Source organism: Neomonachus schauinslandi, chromosome 1 (genome assembly GCF_002201575.2).
Source record: "Neomonachus schauinslandi chromosome 1, ASM220157v2, whole genome shotgun sequence".
Taxonomy (NCBI): domain Eukaryota; kingdom Metazoa; phylum Chordata; class Mammalia; order Carnivora; family Phocidae; genus Neomonachus; species Neomonachus schauinslandi.
In genome coordinates, this window is record NC_058403.1 from 44,203,924 (window position 1) to 44,230,875 (window position 26,952).

Sequence of the window (26,952 nt, forward strand, 5' to 3'; positions counted from 1 at the left end):
AACAGAACCACCTGGCTAGTTCTCTGATTCAATAGGTTTCTGAACCTGAAAGCGACTAGGGACTTGATAAAAACACTTTGAAAGCTATGAATGATAAATTCTTACTCGATAAGTTACTTCTGAGTTTTTCCTTTGTTACATTCAAATTATCCCATGAAAGGGATTTTTCCTGGGGAAAAAAAATAATTCAACAGAGAATTTATATAAAAGCTCTTTATAAACTTAGTGTTATAGAATGTATTATATTTATTCATTAAATAGTGAAAGGATCTATATTAGAATTATATTAATTGGTTTTATAAACCCAGTATTTCTCCACTTTAGTGTAATAAGGATGAAAATTCAGAGTAGCAATAAATTTAACATAGCAAAAGACCTAGATTGGAATCCTGACTAGCTGGTCAAATTGCTTCACCCATCTAAAACTTATATTTCTATTTTTGTACATATGGTATAACAGTGAATTAAAACCATTTATTGATTTTTAGATATATTGGTTTGTTACCATGAGCCAGGTACTGACAATACAGAGATGTGAGTAAAGGTAATATGTATGAAATCACATAAAAGAACAAGTAGTATTTCTTATGTAAGCCTTGATATTAGGCCTCGACTCTTTGTCAGATATTGTCAATATATTAGATCATATTTTTATTCCTACAAGGGGAAAAATAATTCCTTCTAGATTATCAGCAGGGGCACAAAAGAATACCTCAAGAGTTTTCTTGACAATCTGAAAAACACACATACTGCAAAAAACCAATGTCATGATTTAAAAGAGCAATTAAATGCCAGCCAAAAACTATGCATCCATGATGACACCAGCCAGAGTATGCCATCTCAACTGGAAAATGTTGATATTTGATAATGAGCAGAAATAACAAAGAGCTACCTTCAGGGGCAATAGTTCAGTGAACTATAAACACCCTTTGTTTTGTTCATTTTAAAACTTGACTTACATATCAATATTTTATTAAAATTAATTTTAAAGTTATAGAGGATATGCATGCATGGAAAATTATTGTCTACAATTTTAGAGCAGGCTAAAGGTGCAGATCAATAAATTCACAAGTACTTAGAAGGCACTTGTCAAAGGTGGGTCCCTGCCTGACTGTAACTGCCACCTGCTGAAGGTGTCAGATGTAGTTGTAACAAACCCACTTTTACAGAACTTATCAAGGAACAGAGAAACACATGAATATCGTAATGTGGTTGAGTTGAAATGGTGACTTCTTTATGAAATTAATTGTAAAAGGGACACATTTACCCGTGTGTACTTAAAATTTTTCGGTATTAATAGACCTAGTACTCCTCTTGTAATAAATAGAGAATCTCAGAGTCTCCTGTGTTGGGAGGCTAATTAGCTGATAGAAAAGTCATAGCTATAGTAATAAGAAAAAAGAAAAATACCTAATGGAAGAATGCGGAGAATACTGACAAATTAATCCTAATAGAAAGGACTAGTTTGGGCAGGTCCTGGTGCCACCACCAGATACCATTGCCCAGCACTCTCCTGTTTCTCTCTCCCTTTATACCTCATGCTAACCTCTGACAGTTCTTGCCATCATCACAGCTTTGGTACAACCATCTTTTATAGTGGGCAGGAAAACAGATTTTGGATTCTCTAAACCAACTAACCATTTGGTTGAAAACAAAATATTCAATAAAACACCCTACAAATACCAAACATGACCTACAAAATCCTTAATCACTAGCAGGGAGAACTGGTTCTAAAAACAACAACAACAACAACAACAGAAACAACCAAACAAAACCCTGTGTATCCTGGTGGAGGTCTAAGCTAGTTTGCAAAACAAAACAAAACAAAAAGACAAAAATAACAGGTTAGAGTTCTTCTGATCCTATCTAGGATTGTCTTGCAAGAAGAGGGATTAAATACAATCTTGGTGCATGGAAAGTCACAATGACAATTAGGTTAAAAAAATAAACCTCTAGCCTTTAGGCTAAATCAGCTTGCCCTCATGAACTTCAGAGATGCGCTCAAATGTTATCTTTATTTGGGATTTCTGAAGCAGAATTTAATACCACTTAAAAAAATAATTCAATGATAAAGAAAAATTTGTACTAAATTATTTTCAGCTTTTACTTTCCATGTTTGCCAATTTATACGACATTAGAAATTAATATTCTATATCCTGGAGAACACAATTTCAATTATACAGGATAAAAAATAAATTTTGAAGTATCCCTTAAGCACTTTGATAGGGGAGTATTCATTGGAAATTATTCTATAAAAACTGTAAGACATTTCTGAATAAATACTCAATTTTCCATAGGATTGGAGGATAAGTTCACATTGAAAGATTGGATTGTATACCACAGATGTATACTGTTTAACCATTTGGAATTAGAAATTTGATGAACTGTCAAATCATATGGATGCTGATGAATTTATTCACGTTGAAGAAGTCATGCAAGATAAGCATCTCCTCTTAGAGCACCATCATCCCAAGAGAGAACAGAACATACCTCTACCAAATTTCTGACATTAAAAAAGAAATCATGCTCTTTAGCAATGAAACTAGAAGACAGTTGTCTAAATGCCTGAAATTTTTGACTCAAAAACATGTTCTCATTTTGAGTTTTAATGCCTTTTACCAACTCACAGCTATTAGAAGTTATATAAGGAAGGACATGACGGTTATTTCCGATTATAGAATATTCTCTAAGATTCCTATCATTTGAATCAATCAGCCCACTTGAGAGTATTTTATTCTTATCTAGGGTTAATTTTGTTGTATACAAAAAACCTTGTATGGAGTAAAATTTTCACATGTTATATAAGGATTTTCTTAAAACATGGCCTTTATGTTAAGAACTTTGCCTATGGGTGATAGGTATTTTAGTTGGTTTTGATTCTCATTCAGTTCTAAAAATAAGATTCTATTTACCCTTTTGAAAGGTGCCAATGGTACATAAAGGCCAAAATGAAGTCAGAAGAGAAGAGAAGAAACCACTTACAGCAGAATGGGCATTGTAAGTACCGTGACTCTTCCATTGCTTTACATTGTTCCAGCCCTCAAGAGTTCATTTTAAACTTGCATCCACTGAGTTGAAAAAAACTGAAAAAGTGTACTTCCAACCTTTCAGCATTAAGAGTTTTCATCTGGTTTCCAGGTTTGTTTGTTGAAATTGCACCTGCTTCTCATTAAATGATAGTACTTTTTCACTAATTCTGCTTGCTGGAAAACATGAAGACTGAATATGCTAAAAATACAAGATGACTGCTTGTTTCTAGTTATTTACCATTCACAGTGGCTCCTGAATGTGAGTTGGCTTTATTTAGTAGAACATTAGCCATAGAAATATTAAGGAATTTTTATTCCTTCTTGTAGGGACTGTCATTTAAACATATAACAAATCAATTTACAATTCATTAACACTAAAAAAGAAAATCAGCTCTTTAACTTTTAGAATATGTATGAAATCCTTGAGCTGACTACAAGGTTGTATTCATTTGTAGAATCTCTTCCCAAGTAAGCTATAATTACCACTACAGTTCCTTTGATAATCGCCACCCTTTCTTCCCCAACGCCCACCTCCACCTCCACCTCCACCTCCACCTCCAAATGGCAGACTACTTTGTCAAGACAGTTTCTCTGTTGTGAGACTCTGAATTAACAAGAAAGGGGTGTTCTCTGATTAACCGCAGTGTAGAGATAATGTGTGAGGCACGTTATTTAACTCTATAAACTCATCTTTACTTCAAATTGAGCAAAAGGAATAAGGGACTTTCAATCTATAACATTCTCTGAAGGGGGCAGAAAGGATTGAAGTGAGGATATTATAAACTAGAGGGATGGTTTAGGGCTATTTCTAGGCTCACAAGATTCTTCAGTGGTCTACGGACTATCTGCATTAGAATATTCCATCCTCACTCACCAAAGTTCTGACCAGAAAGTCCATGGTAGGGCCAAGACATATGCATTTTAAGCAAGGTCTTCCTAGTTTCTCCTTTTTTTAACAATACATTTGAGGCTCACCGCACTGGCAGAGAGCAGAAAGTTCAGACAGCCACTACCAGCCATGGGATGAGCTGGAAACGCTGTGAACAGTGGCAGAAAACCAGATCCAAACACCTGGACAGATGACACATGCCGAGCAACCTCAAGGTTCACTGCAGGGCATTTAGTACTGAAATGCAGAGGAAAAAGGTGCTCCTGAGGTATTTATTATCTGTTTTCCAACTAGCAGTTTAGCATAAACTAAACCAGATGGGCCCAGCAAGAAGCAGTGAAAATAACCTAAGGCAGCCAGAGAAGTGAAAGAAAGATAACAAACCGATATTTAAAAAGCCATGGTAAGTTAAATAAGTAACTAGATAGTTAAAATTGGACTTAAGTGGTTTTTTTTCCCTATACTACGTATATTGTGTTTACAAAAAAAAAAGTGATATTAACACCTTAAATCCAATTAGACACCACTAATCATCTGATAGTAGCCACTGGATTTGCATTTAGATTTTTCAATCTGAAACCACAACTCCCATTTAGTTATAAAGATATCATAAGAAATATGGACCAGAGGTAAAGATGATCTGATGATCTCTTTTCCTCCAATCTAAACTTTGGGAAGTCAAGAAAAGCACAGTATTTCAGAATCATTGTCAGGTCTACGTATGCCTACAATGCTTTACTGGCGATATTTTGGAAACTCCTAATATTCTCATGGGTGCATATCTGGTAGCAGGAGACAGTAGGCAAAAAGTTATGAAAGAAGGCAACAGGCATAGAACTCATGAAGCAAATTCTGCTAATAACAGGCATTTCATCACGTCCTCTAAACTCACTTGATCACTTTTTCTTTGTTTCCTTTTGAGATTTTCTTGCAAGAGCATGTTTCTAAGGAAACTTAGCTAACACTTAACTCAAGGTATTGTATGGTTTTCAAAATCAAAAGCAACAAAACCAAATATCATCCATCCACTATGCCACGGATTTGTATTGATCTTTTAATCCCTACTAATTCAAATTTAATAAAGGTTTGTTGTGTGGTTATTACCTATAAAACCATACCTAAGGTATTTGGAAAGATATAAAGATGTGTAAGAGATGATCTGTCCTCCAGGAGCTAGCAATCTAACCTGGAAAACAGAAGCCAACCAGCAAACCAAGGAATGTCCACAGGCAATCTGTGACTTCTTCAGATACTGGAAGAAGTTGTGAATGAATATATAATCACACATTCAAATTTTCTACCATCCCTAGTCATCATCCTAACTGCCGGTGGGCTGTGAGCCCTCCACGCCTTTCAAGGAGAGTAGCAGGTACACAGCCAGTGACCAGATTTGGGCCTTAGATTCCCACCCTTAACTTCAGCACAGACAGGGGGTCCTTTCAGGACCATGTCCAGTCTGGCTATGAAAGCAACCACAAGAACAGGAAGGGCTGTTGTCCATTGTCATTGTCCATGGATCTGTTCTTTATTGCCTGAGAGTTTCTGAACTGAGGCATGAGTTTGGAAAACCCAGTGCCTTGTGCTAGTACGAAGGGTTCAGGAAGGACACTAATAGGCTTTCTTGTTTTGGGGGGAAGGCTTATGTCTTTTTCCCCCATGTCCTGAGCTAGATCAGGTATGAAATATGGGTTGTTAGTGAATAAGTGAGCTGATTAAACATTTTACAGAGATATCATAAATATGTTTTCTGGAATCTGTCAGCTCACTCTCTATTAAATCACCAGATCATTTTACATTAACAGGTAAATAAGTTTTTGATTTTAAGTACTCAAAGCTTTAATGGGGGGGGTGAGGAGGAGTGGGACAAAAAGAAAAGAGAATTAAATTTAAATAATTAACAATAATGACTACTTTAGTATGTCAATCCTTGTTTTAAACATACACAAGATGTGTAATTACTAAAATATTTTAAACTAAATCAATCTTTTATTTTGTTGCAGTACATTTCCCAGGAATTAAAACTTACATAGATCCAGATACATATGAAGACCCATCCCTAGCAGTTCATGAATTTGCAAAGGAGATTGATCCCTCAAGAATTCGCATTGAGAGAGTCATTGGGGCAGGTAAACACAAAATCTGTACTTTTTTTTTTTTTAAAGATTTTTATTTATTTATTTGACAGAGAGAGACACAGCGAGAGAGGGAACACAAGCAGGGGGAGTGGGAGAGGGAGAATCAGGCTTCCCTCAGAGCAGGGAGCCCGATGTGGGGCTTGATCCCAGGACCCTGGGATCATGACCTGAGCCGAAGGCAGACGCTTAACGACTGAGCCACCCAGGCGCCCCAAAAATCTGTACTTTTGAAGATAAGATTCCTTGATGGTTTTGTGACTGGTTTATCAACACTATATTTTAAATCTTAGTAGTTGTAGTCATTGAATATTTTTAAGAAATGAGAAGTAAAATTTTCTTATATATGTTATTTTTTAAAAGTATTGTAAGCACGTAAATTCATTTTCTAAGCAATGAGAGAATTCACAAATGTTATTTTTAACTCCTGTACTCTTCTTTCAGTATAGAGATAACTTACAATGAAACGAGAGTGATGCAGGAATTTATTTTGAAGATGCAACTTCAGGAGTTTTTCATAAGTTATTATAGATTTACTCAGACCCCAACATTTATAGACATATACTATAATTAGTATTCATATTGATGACCTTGAGGCTCTGCAAGATCCAAAAGTGTTCTGAAAATCACTGAGGATAAAATTAGCTTCAGTATAATGTTTTATGTCATTTCAATGCTAATTAGTGATTTTCCCTGTGTAGAATGTTCAAAAGGAACACTATTTTATTCAACTGTTCTGGATAAATACAAATTTATTGCGAATTAGCCCCCAACGGTTTACTCTGTACGTTACTTAGGGCAGAGGCTAAGGTGATGTAACAAAGAGACCCCAGAATATTTATTCCTCTTTCAAATCCTTGACCTAAGGTATATAGTCCATGTTAGCAAAGGAGCTGTTATTCAGGAGATCGTGAAAGGACCCAAGTTCCTTTTACTCTTTGCTCTGCCTTCCCTTAGTGTGTCATCCTCCTCTGAATGGTCAAAGCCTTCCAGCCTGTGAGAAGGAAAGAGTTCAGTCTTTTTTTGGGGGGGGGGCTTTGTCTTGAAGGCAATAACATGGAAATTACAAACATATCTATTCACATCTCAATGGTCCAAATGCAATTACCTGGGCACCCAGAGAGAGAGTTTGATATATAATCTCTGACTGGGCAGCCATGCATGCAGCTAAGAAGGGTGGGGGAAAAGTGTAAGTTGTGAAGGGAGACTGGATCCTGAACAGGGGAATTGGTCTCCCCTAGATACTGGGTATCTGTGTAATCCTTTGGAGAGAACAGAACATACAAAAGGATGGCCATTCCAGCCAGGTTCATGTCTTTGCAAAGGCAAAAGAAAGCAGCTGATTATCCTTTGTCTATTTCCAAAGCCCTTCTTCACCAGAGAGGACCAGCTGCAAAGTCTGCAGGGTCCAATGCAAATTGAAAATGTACCCATCACCCGGTGGGAGGGCACGTGTTGGGATGAGCACTGGGTGTTATACGCAACCAATGAATCATTGAACACTACATCAAAAACTTATGAGGTACTATATGCTGGCTAACTGAACATAAAAACAAAATGAAAATGTAGTCTCTTGTTAAAAGTTATTCAGAATTTCTGAAGCTTAGAGCTTTAAGCAAATGACAGGGTCCTTCTAAACTCAAGACTCTGAATGACTACTCCCATTAAGTGGACTCTATTCCCCAGATACACAGAAATCTAGCGCTATACAAGAATTCCAGAGACCATTTGGAGAGCGCCCTTCCTTATATCACTTTATTCCCCATGCACAGTGGATCATCTCATCTCCTGCAAGGCCAGATCTCCCTTTGAAAGCCGACACAAGGGGCCTATAGACTTAATCCTAATGCTCACAGCTGAAAAGGCTGTCTTATCAGAAAGATTAAGAACCTGGAATGAAATCAGATTCTCTATTCTCTTCTGTTGAACATAAAGCACATCAATGGGCATTAAAGGTATAATTGAAAGAGTGATTGCATTATATTCATTTAGTTTGGGGATTCATTTACTTAAGACAGCAGAGGAACAGAGGAGAGAGGAGGCCAAATAATTCCATTGCACCCTACGTTTGGCTTTCCTCCTCTGGTCCCCCCAAAAAAGTGTTATGTCCTTTTATACTTCAGTGTTCAGTCCTCACGTAGATACAGTAGAAGCATTTTCCATTAGAGCCCTTTGTGCATAAATTAAATGCCAGTGTCTGAAATCATAACGTTGAGAAATAAAATCAAATATCTAAGTGTTAACAAAAAAATTATTTTTGTTTTTAGTTTGTAGGTTTTCTTCAACGAACATGTAAATTTTACCCTAAAAAAGTATAACATATTGCCAAAGCAAACAGTAACTGTTAAAGAGACTCTTTTAATATCATATTCCCCCTACCTTATCTAACCTTGAATAAGTTATATTGGGACTCCTCTCATTTGGCAAAGACAGAATATCTAAACCTTGTAGTCAATCCTATACATCAGTGTCTCCTTTTTATATTTATTCATCTTTGGTTATTTCAACTTTCAAACAATATGCTCTTTTTATTGTCCATAGTCAGAAAAATCATAAAATTGCTTTATGAGACAAAGTTGTAACATAACTTTCCTCTTTGCATTCCTGGCCAGTACTACTTTGTTAATTAACCCCATTATGTCATGTTCCTAAAACTCTATTTGTAGGTGGAAAAAATTAGTGAATGTGTGGACATTTCTCATACCAACAGTGTGAAAAAAGCACTGTTTGGTCAAACTAAAGAAGAATTAATAGAATTATGTTAACATCTATGATGTAATTACACAACTGGTTACTTGCCTAACATTTTACTGTAAATATTTTCCTTAGGTTGTCTTATATCCTTTAGTTTTTTCCCCCTATTTAATTTTTTCTTCTCCAACTCCTACTTTCTCATCATCTGTGTGCATTAGGTATTCCCCTTGGAAATGTAAATTAAATGACTTAAGTGGCAGTGTAGACACTGGACAGAGGTGTGTTGGAGTGAGGGAGATGGGAGAGAGGCAAGATACCAGGTCTTAGTAATTGTCAGGGGAAAGATATTTAGGTCTGATTAAAGCACTGAAAGTAGAGATAGCCATAGAGAAGATATCTATGTGGAATCCACATAGAGGATATCCATGTGTAATAGGAATTCACAATTCATTACTAAGAAAAATCAGTAAGACCTACATGGCTTTTGGTGAAAAAATAGTTAAAAATGCTGTTCTGGGCTCTGTCCAGAGTAGTGAAATATGCCAACTTCATGCAGAGAGGAGCCTACAGAGTCAGGTTGTGGGTAGGCAGCAGGTATAGTTAGTAGGCCTCTGACTTCTGGGGTTCCTTTAGTGGGATTAGACTATAGATGAAAGAAAGAAAAAAAAGCTGAGGATTGATAAAGCCTGTGTTCCCTACAGGCTCATGCTTTTGATTCAGATCAGGTCTAGATAAGGGTGAGTGGTCCAATTTGAATAGTTCCCAAAGTTGACTTGAATTTAGAAATTAAGTTGAAACAGAGCTTTGGAGTCAAACAAAATAGTTGAGTAGTGATTCTGTGATTTAACAGTTGCATGATTTGGGCCAAATTCTGGGCTTCAGTTTCCTCATCTGTAAAATGGGCATATACTACCTACCTTCTGGAGTTGTTGTCAGGCTTAATTGACGTATATATGTATAAACATCTGACATTCAGCACAAGGGATGCAACAAATCATCTTGACCTGTCTCCTCTAGTGTATTTTATCATTGAAGCCTTAATATAAATAGATATCTCACTTGTGAAATTGAATTTTAACCCTTGGTAATGATAATGCTTTCCCTGGCTACTTCCCTTTGGAGATTCTTTAATTCTGATGATGATGATGATGATTAAAACTTGTTTTTTATTCAGCACCTACTCAAGGCCTGGCCCTGTGTTAAGTGCTTTTCATATATTTTCTTATAAAATTGTCATAATAATCCCATGAGGTAGATAGTATTATTCTCATTTCTAGATGAAGAATGAGATGAAGAAAGAGTAAGTGACTTGCTCAACATTATAAGACTAGGTAGTAGAAGACCTGGGGTTTAAACCCAGCTGTGACTGACTCCCAAAATTATTTCTGAGGCCAAAGAAATAATGCTTCAAATAAATAAAGAGGCAGAACATTAAGCCTTTTTATGGTGGGGGTGGGGAGGCACTTTTATGTACAAGGCTGTTATTTGCTGCTAGCCAATGGGTCCTACTAGAATTCTTTTCCTTGTGTTTTGCTCTAAAGAACAAATGTCATTCTAATGCCAGTATTGTTAAATGCCATTTATTGCTTGTATTTACATTTCTAAAATTTGCCTTCTCCTTCTTAAATAAAGGTATGTCTTTCTAGAATATTAAAAGCCCTAATTTAACTAATGATAAGAGTATTCAGAATAAGTAAAGCATCTTTGAGCAATTGACTTATCATTGTAATTCAAATGAACTGTCTCAGAGAAAAATTAGCAAATCTCATATTGATGCAATAAATAGCATCTTTTCTGGGGTTTTTTTTGTTTTTTTAAAGAATGCCTTCCAGGCTTCTAATTGGGAGACACAGTATATAATCATTAAATATTCCTTAAATTAGTTGTTAAAAAATGAACCCCAAAATAGCTACATTAAAGTTTTAAGACAGAAAAAAGCATAGGAAATGATATCACATTTAATCTGTAACATTTCTTAACATGTTCACTGAATAATGTTTGTTAGATGGCTAATATCTCCTTATAAAAGGCATGGTGCTAATTGTTTTTTTTATATTGTCACTATGCTTATCAAAAACATATGTAATCAACCTGTCTTCCACAACCTTTGTCCTGGGATTTTCAACTTTATAACCACCTGAATATTATGTGACAAATACTTAGAAAATTTATTCAATATCTAGGCTGAATATACACATACACACACACACACATATATACACACACACACACACACACACATATATATATATACATAAAATCCCTTATCTTTCACTGTAAATTTTACCTTTTTTTTTAAATGAGTTTTCTAGGACAGTTTTGTTTTGTTTTGTATATCACTATTCTATTTAATAGTGGCAGCTTATCTTTGTTCATCAATACAGGCCTGAATTTCCATGAAAATGCACATTTCCATTTAAATGAAGTGAGCAGCCCTGTTGCATAGGAGACTATCAAGATCATCTATCTTCTTTGACTTTTTGCATCATAAAATGAAATACTGTGGCCAGAGAACTGTAAAACAGAAATTCCCAGGCTAAAAGAACCAAGTCAGATTAGGATAGAATCATTATTTTACACATATTTTGAGAGATAATGAGAAAACGGGTAAACTGAATTTTAATCATGGGCTGGAAAAGGTCATTGAAAGGCTTTCCCTTTTTCAGGGCAGTACTGAACCTAAACCATTATAAGAAAAACTTGCCTTGCTGAGTATCTATAATTTTGAAACATTATTCCATTGAAAAAATCATTCTTGTGTCTCTAAGCCCATAGGGCACCCTCTTATATTTGACCTTCCCTCTTTCCCTAGTCTCAGCGGAAATGCATAATATCTCCCTGTCATTCATATTCTGTCCCTTTATCTATACAGAACTCATTATTGCCTCTACTATCAGCCTTCTTTTCTCTTGGCTTAGTGTCACCATATTTTTTCTCTTTCTAGAATAGTCCAGGAAGTTTTAACTGTTGGTTTCTCAGCAATCATCTGCAGGTAAAAGAAAGTCAAAAAGACAACAAAAAGGATATAAAAAGTGAATGACAAACCAGTGATTTATTCAGCCTAATATTTGGTTCTGTTATTGCCTTCTCTTTTGAGGTCATAGTTGTACTTGTTAATGTGCAAGGCAAAGTGCTTACTTTCTGGGCCACTCCTAATTCTCTGCTGCCATCCCCCAACTAGCCTTTCAAGAATCTATTCTTTTTTCAATTATCCTAAAGGAACTCTCTCATCCCCTGTATGATTTTGTTCCTCTTCTTCAACTGTATTGTATTTTTTGCAACATGACAAGAGGAGTGTAGACATTTTTCCAGATGTGGTTTCACAATTTACTTTTTATAAGAAGAAACTTGAGTTTATGGCCTGTTTTTTCCATATTTGATGAGATGATCTCAAATGCAAATGTCGTCTTGTCTGTCAGTTGAAAAGATTTATGGTAGAGGTCAGATTAATTTTCTTTTCTATCCTTAGAAACTCCTTTGCCCAACCAATTAGACTGAAAATAAGATCAACAGTAGATTCTGGCAAGACATTTGTGCCTTTTACTCAAGAATTTCATAGCATTCTAAATCAAATGATGTAATGAAAGATGGGCTTTATCCATTCTCCCTGGACATTATAATATGAATAAAAGGAACAGACAAGAGCCAGACAGACCCAGGCTTGAATCAGTTTTACTATTAATTCACTCCATAACCTTCAGCAATTTAGTAATCTCTCAGAAATTTGATCTGCTCACCTAAAAAATGGATTCATAATAATAAAAATAGCTATCTTGTAGAATTAATGTAAAATTTAAAGATGACACATACCGAGGCTCTGTCATAGAGTAGACACTCAGTTAAAGGGCAGAAACATGACTGTTGGGTTAAAAATAGTTTCTATATTCAGTTGAAATGGCTAAGAAGAATGGTACTCTATACTCAACTCTTAAAATACTTTTGATATAAACATCTGCCCATACAAAATTCCATTGCCAATACCATAGTAACTCTAATGATATATATGATTTTCAGAGTCAGTTGAAAATTAGTAATTAGAAATGAAGTTTCATTTTTATCAGTACATTAAGAGGTATGCCCGTATGAGCAAATTCTTTCCTTTTTTGTTTTTCTTTTTAATTAAACTCAAAACTTAATTCCTTCTGTATCTTGTGAGGTTATATTGTGTGTGTGTGTGTGTTTATTTTTACTTTAAACTTAATCATATGATGAAATGACTTTAACAAAAGAAAATTTACTTCAATATCTTAATGTATAACCATTGTAAACTAGTCTTATCAATTTATTCCTGGAATATCTAAAACATTAGTAGGTTGATTTATCAAAGATAGGACTATATATCAATTTCATAGACTTTAAGTTAATTTTATTTACTTGTATTTCAACACTCCATGTCTTATTTGGGAGGGCCATTCAGTGTACATTTGCTATCTTACACATGCTTTTCCTACTCATGCAAGATGCCTCATCCTAGTAGTTATTTGAGAAATGCTTGTAAATAAATAAATAAATGAGTAATTAAGTGAATGACTAGAAGAATATAGAATAATTTCTAAGTAATTCCTTTAAATGACTATGTCTATCTGATAATCAACAAAAATGCTAACATGGAAGGTAAGTTAAAGGACAACACAATAAATCTGATATAAAATCACATAATATATGTAAAGTAAAAGTAAGGGGGAAGAACAAATTTATAGAGGACGATTGTGAATTATAGTAGTTGCAATACTTTATGTTAATAATTGACTTGATAAATCAGACCAAACTAATAGAACTTATTATATGCCTTTGCATTTACATAGTGAAATACAGGATCTTACAGAAAAGAGTCCATTGTAATTTTGCTTTCTATTGAGTTTGTGTAACAGATGAGGTCATTTGGAAGAGTTTTTTATTAGTTACAAAGAACTTAGTAATTTTCCAAACTTTGATAAATATTTTTATAAATATTGATAAAATATTTGGCAAAATGAAGAAAACTTGGCATCTCTTTTCAAAAAAGTACTCCAAGGAGATAGGGAAACTCTGGGTACATCTTGTATAGAAAGAAAAAAAAAATGATACATTCTCTTAAGGCTAAGGGCCACAAGAAAACCTACACATCATCAATTTTTGTCCCTTATATATCATTAATTATCTCTTGCTACATAACAAATCACCCAAAAACTTAAAACAAGAACACTTATTATCTTACAGTTCCTATGGGTCAGGAATTCAGGCACAGCTTAATTCCTATAGGATGGCTCACAAGGTTGCTGTGAAGGTGTCAGCTGAGGCTATTGTCTCATCTGAAGGTCTTATCTGAAGCTCAGATGGGCAAAGATATACTTCCAAGCTCATTTATATGACTGCTGTCAGGGTACAGTTCCTTGAGGTTGTTGGCACCGAAGGCCTTAATTCCTCACTGCCTATTGGTTAGAGCACCCTCAGATTCCGGCTATGTGGGCCTCTCCAAAAGGCTAGCTTATTTCATTAAAGCCAGCAAGAGAGTCTGCTGGCAAGATAGCATACTACATTGGTGAATAATGAGATGTGAATTAAGATCATAAATCTTATTATATGATTTGCTTATTCCATACTGTAGTTCATTTAGCATGAGGTAATTATTAGTTCATTGTTCCCATAGTGATACTTGTATTCTCAGTCTATGATTTAACTAATGACTTCTGTCTTTGTGGCCTGTCCAAGTTATCTTTTGCTATGTGACAAACCATCCCAAAACTAAATGGTTCAAATAATAATCATTTCATTTACTCATAATTCTCTGGGCAGAATTTTGGTTTGGGCTCTGCTAGAAATGGGGGTTGTCTTCTGGTCTCGCCTGGGGTCACTCCTATGAATGATAGTTCAAATGGACAGAGTTGCTATTAGGCGGTTGGGCTGGGGGATCTGATTCCATATGGCTTCTCTTTCAACAGGCTATGGATAACAATCTCAAGGCAAGTGTTCTAAGCAGATAAGAAAAAGAGTTGTAAAGTCTTTAGGCTTTGTCCCTGAACTCCTACAACGTAATGCTGACACTTTATGTTGGTCAAAGCAAGTCACAAGGCCAGTCAAGATAACAAGGTGGAAAAATAGATTCTACCTCTTGATGAGAGGAACCACAAAGTCACATTACAAAGGGCATGCATACAAGGTTGGGAAGAATTTATAGTCATGTTTTACAATCTACTATAGAGATGATTACTTGGGAAAAAAAATGAATCGTCATTTGTTAAGCCTAGCATGGATAACAAGTTATGAATTTATTTGCTATTTTCTCTCTATGACCATTTTTGCTTTGCACTCCTAATGAATGATCTTTGTGTTTTCCTTATTTAGTGACTACTAGGTAATATGCATTGGGTTAGGTACTATGAGATTTACAAAAATAAATAACAACGGAGCTCAGGCTCAAGAAGGACATAAAGGAGGGTTGCGTGGCTGGCTCAATTGGTTAAGTGTCTGACTCTTGATTTTGGCTCAGGGCATGATCTTGGGGTCATGAGATTGAGCCCCACATTGGGCTCCATTCTCTCTCTCTCTCTCTCAAAAAAAAAAAAAGGATATGAAAGAAAGTATAATACATAAGGTAGAACAGTGAAGTAGAAGGAGGTAGAAAGAAGCATCATAAGTGAACAAAACATATGTGTAAGTCACTATGGAAATTTAAAGAATCTAGAGATCACTGCAGACTTAGCAATTAGATTGCATTAGGAAGATGGCATTTGAAAGATAAGAAATGCCAAGATGAGGGAACAGCAGGTATAGAGGGGGAAAGAGCAAAGCGGTAGAAGAGGCGTGGAGATTATAAAGAGGAATTTTGGAAAGTTTCAAGAGATTTTAGAGTTAGATGTCACTGACTCTTTACTATATCTAATTTCTCTTCAAAGCCTAGGCTTTTCCTTTTTCTTGACACAAATGTAACTCTAGGCCTGTTTCTTGGCTTTTAATTGTAATGGCCTTTTTAGTTTGGTGACTTTTTAGTTTTAATGACATATAGAGTTTAAAATGATTAGAGAAAAAAGGAATTTTTTAGTTTTTTGGGTGAATAATAAAAATAAAATGTCTTTGCTTCATCATGACTGTCTTGAGAAGCAAGTTGAGATAAACTTGATTCTAACGGACCATCCAACCTTTATCAAAACAGGACCAGTGAAAGTGTTCACTGCCCCAGCAGGCAGCACATTCCCTTAGGAACAGTTCTAACAAATCGAGAATCTCTGCAAGTAAAAATGTGCTTCCTCATAACACTGTGTATAATCTTAGAACACTACCCACTGGTATTTGTCCTGCAAAACTGAATTTATACAAAGTAGCTCCACTCCTTCTCCTCTACTCCATGACCCTTCAGATGTTTGAAGATAATGTGTGAACCTCATAAATCTTTCTTTTCCAGTCTAAGTTTGTCTAAACCTTTCAACCATTTCCATCTGACATGCTTTTCAGACACTTCATCAGTCAGATGAAGTGTTTTTTCTCTAAGAACTAGAGTTTTTCTCTAAGTCTTTTTAGAATTGAACCCAATACTCCAAATATTTTTCTGATGAATGCAGAAAACACAGGGCTAGTACCTTTCCTGCTGTGCCTCAATTAATGCAGCCTAAGTGTGCATTTTGCTTTTTGAATAGCTGCCATATACTGTTGGCATAGGGAGTGCTAACTGCCGGTTTATTCCCAGTGGTCTTTCTCAGATGAGTTGCTCTTATGCGAGACTTGTTTCTTTACGTGTCCAACTGACTTTAGGATGGTGAGTGCAAGGCTGTGTTTTATTTATACACCTATACTATATATCTATATAAATTATATATATTCTCTATCCAAACTGACATATATTTTCCTCATATTCCCATTTAATAAATATTCCTATCAAATCTTATCATGTAGGTGGATTTTCCTAAACGCTCCAGGTCTTTTTTCATCTCAGTTAGGTCAGCCTGCATAATTAGGGTCCTTTCCCATATCATCTGAGTTTGTTCTGCTCTGCAAGTTAGCTATGTGTCTTTCTCATGACTGAGCTCAGAGCTCCCTGTGTGGCAAGGTTTTTAATACACTCTCTAATTTTCTTCTTAGAATAACTGTGTTTGCATTGTTGGAATTCTGTATTTTACAGACACCTATCCCTCCCTTTTTATAGAATCTCTGATCATGGAATCCAACCCAAACCATGTACACTTTTTTTAAACTGCTACCCTGAAGTTTAATGAAGTGTAATGTCTACAGTTCAGGCTAGGGCTTTTTTCTTAGGCTTTTAGGTATCTTAGAATGAAAATAGTCAGTTTAGGGGCACCTGGTGGTACAGTCAGTTAAGCATCCAACTCTTGATTTCAGCTCACGTCCTGAGATCAGGATTATGAGATTGAACCCCACTCAGGCTCCATGCTCAATGGGGAGTCTGCTTGAGTTTGTCTCTCTCCCTCTCCTTCTGCCCCTCCCCCAGCTTTTGCTCTCTCTCTCTCTCTTTCACTGAAATAAATAAATCTTTTTTAAAAAGTTTAAAAGAAAATGGTCAGTTTTCCCAAGTTTCCAGCCCTTACATTTCATATGTCTTTATTCAGAAGTAGGTCCAAATCACAATTCATTGACCTTTTGAAAAAATGGAAAGAGCAACAAGACAGGTATTTATGATCTGTGTAGCCTCTCATGTATTGCTTTCATTGATGGAATAAATACACTCACAGGAAGAGAAAGTGTGTTCTGTAAGGATTGTTTAAAGCTTGCAGCAGCTGGGCTTTCTGTGTTGGTCAGTGCAGTTCCTGGTTGAAGGGGAAACGTTTGGTACTTTGTCCCTGCCAGAATCTTTCCTGTGGTTCCCTCCCACGCTTCATCCTATCAGGAAGGGTGGTCTCCCTTCGATACTAATAGTAGGCAAGAGTTACTAAATGTTTACATGATTGAAGCAAGCTTTACATGTATTTATCGTCTCTTTGAGTCCTTACATTGCTGAGAATGACAAGAGTCACATATGTCCGTTTTACAGACAAGGAGACTAAGACCTTAGAGAAATCGAATTACTTGGTCACAGTGAAACAGCTAGTAAATAATAATGACAAATTCAGCTCCAGATTAATCTGAGTTCAGAGCCCATGCTCTTATTAACTTTATTACAAAGAAACTTTTGTGTTTGTGAATCTATACCTTTTCCAGAAGGATAGCATCTTCTGTCACTTGTGCAATAGCTATTCCTATAAACTACTGTTTATTACCATAATCTCCACATATCTTAGGTGAATTCAGCTGTGCTCCTTGCTTTTGTCCCAGCCATCTGTCAATCCATCTGTCAGTAGTCACTTCTCAACTCCATGCTAGGAAGACTGTGTCACCATTGCTGTCTGTTCTGGTGATCTGTGACGGCAGTGTGAATTGTCACCGCCACCACTGTCCAACCTCGTGTGCACTGATCCACGGAAAACCACTGCCTCACCAGGGCCAGTGTTAATGTGGATGCTCACTATTATCATGAGGTCATTCTTTAGGGTGACGTCACAAATTTCCCTCACTGGAAGAAAGGTTCACATGTTCATGTATGCTATATCAATCCTCAGCTAACCCTGTCAGCTCTGCCTTCAAAATATATCCTAGAGCCAATCATTTTTGCCACCTCACAGCTACAGACCTGCCCCAACCCACCAGTATCGCTCCTGGCCTCCTTCCTCCCACCTTTGTCCCTCTGTACTGTGTTTTCCACACATACCACAGAATGTATACAAATGTAAATCAGATTATGTCACTTTCTGCTCACCACCCTCCAATCTTGCCTGACTCATTCAGAGTAGAAGCCTGTTCACCTACTAGCTACCTCTCCAACTTCATCTACCACAACCTCTCCCTTGCTCACTGCTCTTGCGAAACAGTGAATTCCTTGCTCATCTTCAAACTCCCATCTCAAGACCTTTGTACTTGATGGTTCATCTGACTCCACAGCACTAGCTCTAGTAACATCATGGCTCCTTCCTCATCCCCCCACTTCTTCCAGCTTCTGGGACAGTGTTATCTATCAGAGAGACCCGTAAGAATGTTTATAAAGTAGCAGCCTTCCTCCCATACTCTTTCCCCCTTACCCTGCTTTTTCTCTATAGCAAGTATCACCAAGTGCCATATATTCATTTTGTTTTTCCTATCATTTGTCTTCCTCTGTCTCTCTTATTCACTGCTATTCCCTTAGCCCTTTAAACAATACTTGGCAGGTGGTAGGTGCTACATAACCGTAATGAATGGATAGAGAATTTATAATGTACCAAAATGATGAAAGTATTTATTCATCCATAAATGACTTTTATCCTCAAAAGGGTTATAGCCTCATGTAGGATTAGAGTGAGGGGAATGAGATAGTAATTCACCTTATACATTCCCAGGGTTAAGTGTTGTGATGGAGGTATAATAAGGATGCATCAGCCTCTCAGAGGAAAGGCATACAAGCTAAATTGAGGGATCAAGGAAGGCTGACCCAAGAGATGACTTCATGATTGGAAAGCAAGTAAAGAATGTTAGAATTATGCAATCAGATTTACAATTAAAACCATCACTCAGATGTCTTGTGGAGGAAGAATTTCAATAAGCAGTGATTGGCAGGAAAGTAACCAGTAAGAATGCAGGGATTCATGAGAGCAAGGCACACAGAGCTAGTCTCAGTTTTCTGACCAGAATGACTAAGATAAAGAACGCAGGAACAAACAAACAAACACAGGGATATTTAGAAGATTTAGAAGATTTGACATGTTGAAATATACGTAGAAGGATCCAGTAATTTTCTAGCCAAGAATGAAAGTCTGGGCTCTTTTGATGTTGTTTTGTTTGTCTTTTTGTTTGTGAATATAATCGGAACCCTCTATTTTAGAGTTTTCAGTTTTAAGTATGTAATTGTTTTTAGATGACAATGACTTCTACAAAAAGGTGAAAGTCACTATGCTCTTACTGTAGTGAATAACATTTCTTTACCCCATTATCTATACTTCCTATGAAAATAAGAAGTAACTGGGACATTGTAAAGGGATTAATTACAGTGTAGAATCCTACCTGATGAGAAGCAACTCTTCAAAATACAATGCCCATTTTCTAAATACTCATGACCAGGTCAGTAAGAGAAAAGTGAAAAGTGAAGTTCCTCCCAAAGTAGGCAGAATGTCTTGCTTGATAAAATTGTAAACAAAGTCCAGAAGGTGTTGCTCAGCTCCTTGTTGGGTAGTGGGCCCCAGGTATTGCAGAAGCTAATACCTGGCTAAGGATAGAAAAATGAAGAGGTAAGGGAAGAGAGTAAAATTTTATTTTTAAATATTAAAAATACGAAAGAATAAGCGTGGTTTGTTGTCTTTACATTTGACGCATTAGTCTATTAAGATTCACTTGCTGATTGATGGAACAAATGCCCATAGTACATTTAGTACATAGTACACAATAGCACCTTTTACTTTGTTCCATTAAGTTTAATAGCACTCTCCACAAAAACAGTAGTCAACAATTTTAATTTTTAAAACCCAAGTGGCTTGCACATATCTAAAAAATTAAAGAAAATAGAAGGGCTTGTAATGAAAAGCACAAGCATATCACCCCTTCCCTTCCCCCATCCAGCTCCAAGTCCTATGCATCCATGACAGTACTTTTTAATGGATTGTTGTGGGGTTTTTTTTAATTCTAACTGTTATGTCCATATTTATTGTAACATTAGATGTTATCTATTGACTTCTTATTATCACAGATAAAGATTTAACTTCCTTATAACACCTACCTCTCCTTCATAACTTTAAATCTTATTTTTAAGTCTTTATATATTGTTCTAACAAATGTAAGTACTTAATTTTTATACTTAAAAGGTTTTTTTTAAACTATAATCAAAAACAGCTTATTTTCAAAGTGCTATACTAATGTTGTAAATGTTTTGGCCCTTTCTGCTAAGATTTCTGCTATGGGAGCTCCTGGTAGTCAGATGTTAGTTTTTTTTAGCTAAGGTGGGAAGAGAGAAAGGTTTAACCTTTCTTAACCTGACTGCTGAATTGTGCAGGTCCTTTTAAATTATGCCACCTTCTCCAAAGTTCTAGATCCTATTGGTAACGCTGCTGGAAATTCACAGCTGAGTTTCTCTAGAGTAGAGTTTTGCAAACTGTGATCCACAGGCCAAATTGCCTATTTTGCTGGAACACAGCCACACCCATTTGTTCACTCATTGTCTATAGCTGTTCTGGTGCTACCACTGCAGAATTAAATAGTTGCAACAGAGTCAGAATTATCCACAAGCCTAAAATATTTATTACTTTATCAAACAAAATTGCCAACCCCTGCTCAGATTGCTGCAGACGAGCATCATTCAGTACATCCACGTTCTGCCACCACATTCCTATAAAGCCTGCTTTCCTGCCTCCATTTGGACAGATGCATGAGTCTCATCCTCTGTTCTAGTGACTTAACTAAGTTGGATCCATTATTTCCTGTATCCCATAATCTTTCTCTCTCTCTATTTACTAGCTTCACCTTGTCACTGACTTCCTAATTAATAGGGGAAAGTTTGCAGAAGAATTACATTTTCTGGATTCTTTTATATCTGAAAATGTCTTTCAGATAAACACAGTAAATAATTAGTCTGGGGATAGAAAAAAAGTATTTTCGCTCTGAATTTTAAAGGTACCGCTCTGCTGTCTTTTAGCTGACAACACGGCAGCTGACCAGTTCCATGCCTGGAGGCTTCTACCTTGGAATTACATATTAATGTGCTACACACATAGAGGCTCTTTCAATCCAGAGATGCTAGCTTTTTGAAAATGTTTAGTATTATTTTTCTTTTTTTTTTTCTAAAATAAATTATGTTCCATCTCTCCTATTTGAGAGGGCAGGAAAATGTGAATTCCATTTAGAAAGATTTCCATCAAAATTTCTTTTTTATTATTATAGCCAACACCCAATGTTACATTAATTTCATGTGTACAACATAGTGATTCAACAATTCTATGTATTATGCTATACTCATCACAAGTGTAGCTACCATCTGTCAGTATATAATGCCATTACAGTACCATTGACTGTATTCCCTATGCTTTACCTTTCATCCCCATGACTTATTCATTCCATAGCTGGAAGCCTATACTTCCCACTATGCTTCATGCAGTTTTTCTCACCTGAGCTCTGTTAGTCCATTAGTCATTTGCTGAAGCCCTGGTTTGAATTTTTACCATCTTAAGCATTAAACTCATAAATTTGGTGTTTGGGTTTGCCCTTTGTAGGTGCAGATTTGTTCTGTTTTCTGGCAGACTTCTTCAACTATATCTATCTTCCAAGACTTCTATTGAGTATTTTTTTCTATCATCGAATTTCCAGATATTTCTCAGTTTTTTAATTATTTCTTTCAACATCCAGATCTTTCTTGATGGATGAAATATCTTATAACACATCATCACTACTTCTTTTAGTTTCTTTGTTTCCGTTTTACTATTTTTGCCTCTCTTTCATATTAGAAACTCTTCTCACATGTCCCGTGATTCCTGGCTTTCCACTCATATTCACTAATAAGGTACTTTTTGGTGACTGTGTGAGAATGTAAACATATCTGCAGTAGGTGTCATTTTGGGTGGTTAGGGGATTATTTTATTGCAGATACCAAATGCCAATATGTGTTTTGTATTTTCCTTGGGAGTATTCATCATTTTTTCTAGAAAAGAATCTTCTGATAGTTTGTGGGAATTAGTGGTCAACTCTTCCTTATAAGACATCCAAGCTATGCCCTTGCCTATTTGGGGTCCTATGTCTCACTCCTGCCCTGTGTCATAATGAGTGTGTCTAAGCCAGGAGTCCATCTATGTTTCCACCATGTGGAATTCTCTCAACAGAGCAATCTCTCCCTTTCTATGACCCACTGTACCCATTAATACTCCTCAACCACTTTCTATTTTTAAATATTGGCTGAACTCTCATCCACTCGAGTCCCATATTTTGTCCTTTGTCCTCGAGGGTTTATATCTAGTGCTTTCCTTTTCTGTTATTAGAGAGACTTCATCGAGGGAAAGGAGATAAGCATATAGTATACTACGATCTTTAACCAGAATCCAGGCCTACTAGATTTTCAATGGTCTACAAAATGAGATAAGCACTGGAAATAAGTATGTTGATTTATAATGTATTGATTTCTGACTTTCTCTCTTATCTTTAACCCTTCCGTGTCATTTTTCACAACATGAAATAAGACTACTAGACTTGCTTCCTATGTATCTTCCTAGGTAAACTTTAAACATTAAAAATCAATCAATAGTCTATATTATTCAAAATATTTTATTTAAAGAACATGTTGTGCTTACTTTTGATTAATAAAAAACAAGTGATGGATTGAGAAATAGGCTGATCTGTTTTTATTTCAAGAGAGCAGCTACTGTATGGAAATGCCAGTTTCATAATACGTCAAATAAAAGCTTCTCTATGCATGCAGACTAAAGGCAATATATTTTACTCTTTAGTTATTATTTTTTTGGTTGTTGTTGTTTTCTTTTTTTTTTTTTTGAAGATTTTATTTATTTATTTGACAGAGAGAGACACAGCAAGAGAGGGAACACAAGCAGGGGGAGTGGGAGAGGGAGAAGCAGGCTTCCCGCAGAGCAGGGAGCCCGATGCGGGGCTTGATCCCAGGACCCTGGGATCATGACCTGAGCTGAAGGCAGACGCTTAATGACTGAGCCACCCAGGCGCCCCTGGTTGTTGTTGTTTTCTAATCAGAAGAAACATAGCATCCATGACAAGTGACATATAGCTTTCATTTTTTTCCACTAACATGAGCACTGTCACATTCATGGTTTTCCAAAGCAATCATTTGACCTTCCATTATTTAAGAAAAGAACAAAGAAAAATAAACAATAATAAAAATATTTAGCATCTTTCTTTGTTCTACTTGCAGTCTTATATGCCTTCACAAAATGCTTTTTAGAAGTTTCTGAAAATTCTTACTGTTTATTAATCTCAACTTCAAAGAGTTATATGATATATATTCGCAGCATTAAAATGTATTTCTCTTTACTTCTGTCTTCCATTGGCCTAAATTTAATGCTTTAAAAATACAAACAAACAAACAAAAAAACCTCTTGTCCAAATACTATGGGGTTAAACTTAGGAAATATTTGAAACATAAGACATCCAAGACATCCAAGACAATATTGCAGCTGTCAGTCATTTCTTGAGCTTTTAATCCAATAAATAAGACTAGATGTTGTTTATGTGGCTTTAGCAGATGCTCTTGCAGAGCTCACGTAGTAGAGTTGAACCCATTATATTCCCTCTCCAACATGAGAGGTGTGATCTAATCTTGGTGGCTACTGATATTCATGACTAATTTGGAGACATTGAAAATAATATAGTCTTATATTTGGAGTTGCAGGTACCATACCAAAAGTATAGATTTTAAATGGATTAAAAATCTAAGGACCTGCTTAAATATGTTCCAAGAGTGCCAGATTGGTAAGAACTTTCAGGGTCTATATTCCATGTACTATTTCTGTTCTTAAGGACAACAACATTATTATACTGGATGAGAGCAGTAACCACCCCAGTAATGAGAGTGGTCCTCGTGGATGTAATGGAGAAGCATGTGTTTGTCCCTCACTAAGATTCCAGAATGTATGGATGTTTTCTTGACATCTCTGAATTAACTAATTCTATTATTATCAGTGGATCATTTAAATAAGCTTGAAGGTCCTAGTATTTTAAATTTTTCTTAAATTTCATAATTAGTTTAGTAATGTGTGAATTAATTTATGTGAAATACTTAAAATTGTGCCTAGTACCTACTTAGCTATTATTATTGTCACATAATAGGAAGCAGTGAGTAAAAGTATATTAAAAAACAGAAGTTTTTCCTAGTTTTAAAATTGCCAGACTGAAGCTGAAGTTTTACCTATTTTAACAAATTGTAAGCAATATTTTCATAATTTCTAAGGTGACATTCAGTATTAGAGATAACAATTCTGGACTTTAACTTTTTACATCTCTCAACAATGAGATGTATAAAAACATATTCCAAACAAGGAAAGCAAAACTTGACAGTAGCAATACAATCAGAAATTGAAAAAAAATCCGTCAAAGTAGTGAGAGTTTTTAATACACTTCCTTTAATAATTGCCAAATCAACAAGAAAAAAAATCAATGAGGCTAGAGGATGTGAGCAATATAATTAACAAATTCTATCTGATGAATATATAGAGAGAATAATAAACCTAAATTTGCAGCATCCCATTCTCTTCAAGTACACAAAATATTCATGAAAATTGACTATGTACTGGGCCACAAAACAATTTGCAACAAATCAGGTTTTGTGAAATACATTTGTAACCAAAATACAATTAAGTTAGAAATAAATACTAGAAAAGTAACTTTAAAAATAAGAGAGCTTAAAGCATACTTTAAAATAACTCAGATTATTTTAATATAATTAAATAACATTTAAATACTTCATGAGTTATTTTAATATGCATTTGAAAATCTCTAGAACTAAATAATAATGATAAGGAGGTGTGTGTGGGGGTGGGGTAACCCGGTGATGGGCATTAAGGAGGACATGTGATGTGATGAGCACTGGGTGTTATATGCAACTGATGAATCACTGAACACTACATCTGAAACTAATAATGTAGTATATGTTGGCTAAGTGAATTTAAATTAAAAAAAGAAAAACTACATCTTAAAATGTATGGGGTGCAACTAAAACACTTTTAATCCACTTCAAAGGTGGATATATACCCTTAAAATGCTTAGTTTACAAATGAAGAATGTTAAAAATTAATGAGCCAAATAAGCATCCATCTTAACAATTTAGAAAAAGAGAACTAGAATAACCACAAAGAAAATAGAAGAAGGGAAATAGTAAAGGAAAGAACAAAAACAGTAAAATAGAAAACAAAACAGCAACAAAATAAAAAAGTTTCCTTAAATATATTAACAAAATTATTAAGCTCTGAAAAAGTAGATTAAAAATATGAGGTATAAGTAAACAATATTACAGATAAAAAAGATAACTACTACTGATAAAACAAATATTTAGAAAGCAGTAGGAAAATACAAACTTTATGACAGTAAAAGCAAAACTAGATAAAGAAACAAGTTTCTAAAAATTGTACATTACAAAAACACGGGAGGGATAGGAACCTAAATTTTCCTATATATATTACTTAAACTATATCAGTCATTAACAATTTTCCCCCCACAAAGGAAATTTCAGATCCAAACTTTGACAGTTTAGAATGTTTTACCAAATATAAATTCAAAAAACAGACAAATCCAATTTTACACAAACTCTTTCAAAGAATATCAAAATTTTACTCCTCAGACAAAACTGAGCTGAAAAAAAGTTTGATTTGTATTTGGAGATTAATGAAATATATGCTGGGCATTTTTTTTTGGTTGAATATATCATTGAACAAAAAGTATTTCTTCACTTCTTTTGACTTTGTTTCAATAGGAATATTTTAAGTGCTGGGGCAACTAGGTATCTTAGTCAGTTAAGCATCCAACTCTCTACTCTAGCTCAGGTCATGATCTCAGGGTCATGGGATCAAGCCCTGCGTTGGGTTCTGCCCTGGGCATGTGCTGGGCATGCAGTCGGTTTAAGATTCTCTCTCTCCCTCTCCCTCTGCCCTCCTCACCACACTCTCTCCCTAAAAAAATATATTTTAAGTGCTTATTGTTCAGTTACTGTGATGGAGTGAAATTATAACAAATTTTAAATTGCAAAAATGTTGCTCTATAATGCTTATAATTAAAAAAATTGATGGTAAAAGCTGATTTAAAAAGTAATAGAAGGAGGCACCTGGGTGGCTCAGTCGGTTAAGCAGGGGCCTTTGGCTCAGGTCATGATCCCAGGATCCTGGGATCGAGTCCCGCGTCGGGCTTCCTGCTCGGCGGGGAGCCTGCTTCTCCCTCTCCCTCTGCCTGCCTCTCTGCCTACTTGTGCTCTCTATCTCTCTGGCAAATAAATAAATAAAATCTTTAAAAAAAAAAAAGTAATAGAAAAAATTGGAACTGATCTCAAAACTCTTTAAAAAGGGATTTGTTAAAATAAGTTATAGGATATGTAATAGCATGGAAACTACATGTATAGTCAAGCCTTGAACAACACGAGTTTGAACTGCACAAGTCTACTTATAAGCATATTTTTTATAGTACAGTACTATAAATGTATTCTCCCTTACAATGCTCTTAATAACATTTTATATTCTCTAGCATACTTTATTGTAAATGCACAGTATATAATACATACAACATA

At 35.5% G+C, this 26,952-nt stretch overlaps 1 protein-coding gene across 1 annotated transcript in view; it reads left to right on the forward strand.

Moving 5' to 3' along the window:
- EPHA6 (EPH receptor A6) overlaps window positions 1–26,952 on the forward strand; it is an 827,849-nt gene that overhangs the window by 594,510 nt on the left and 206,387 nt on the right. The window contains exons 9-10 of the mRNA XM_021687948.1: window positions 2,924–2,997; window positions 5,919–6,044. Coding sequence (XP_021543623.1) covers window positions 2,924–2,997; window positions 5,919–6,044 — 200 coding nt within the window. The remainder of the gene's footprint in view (window positions 1–2,923; window positions 2,998–5,918; window positions 6,045–26,952) is intronic.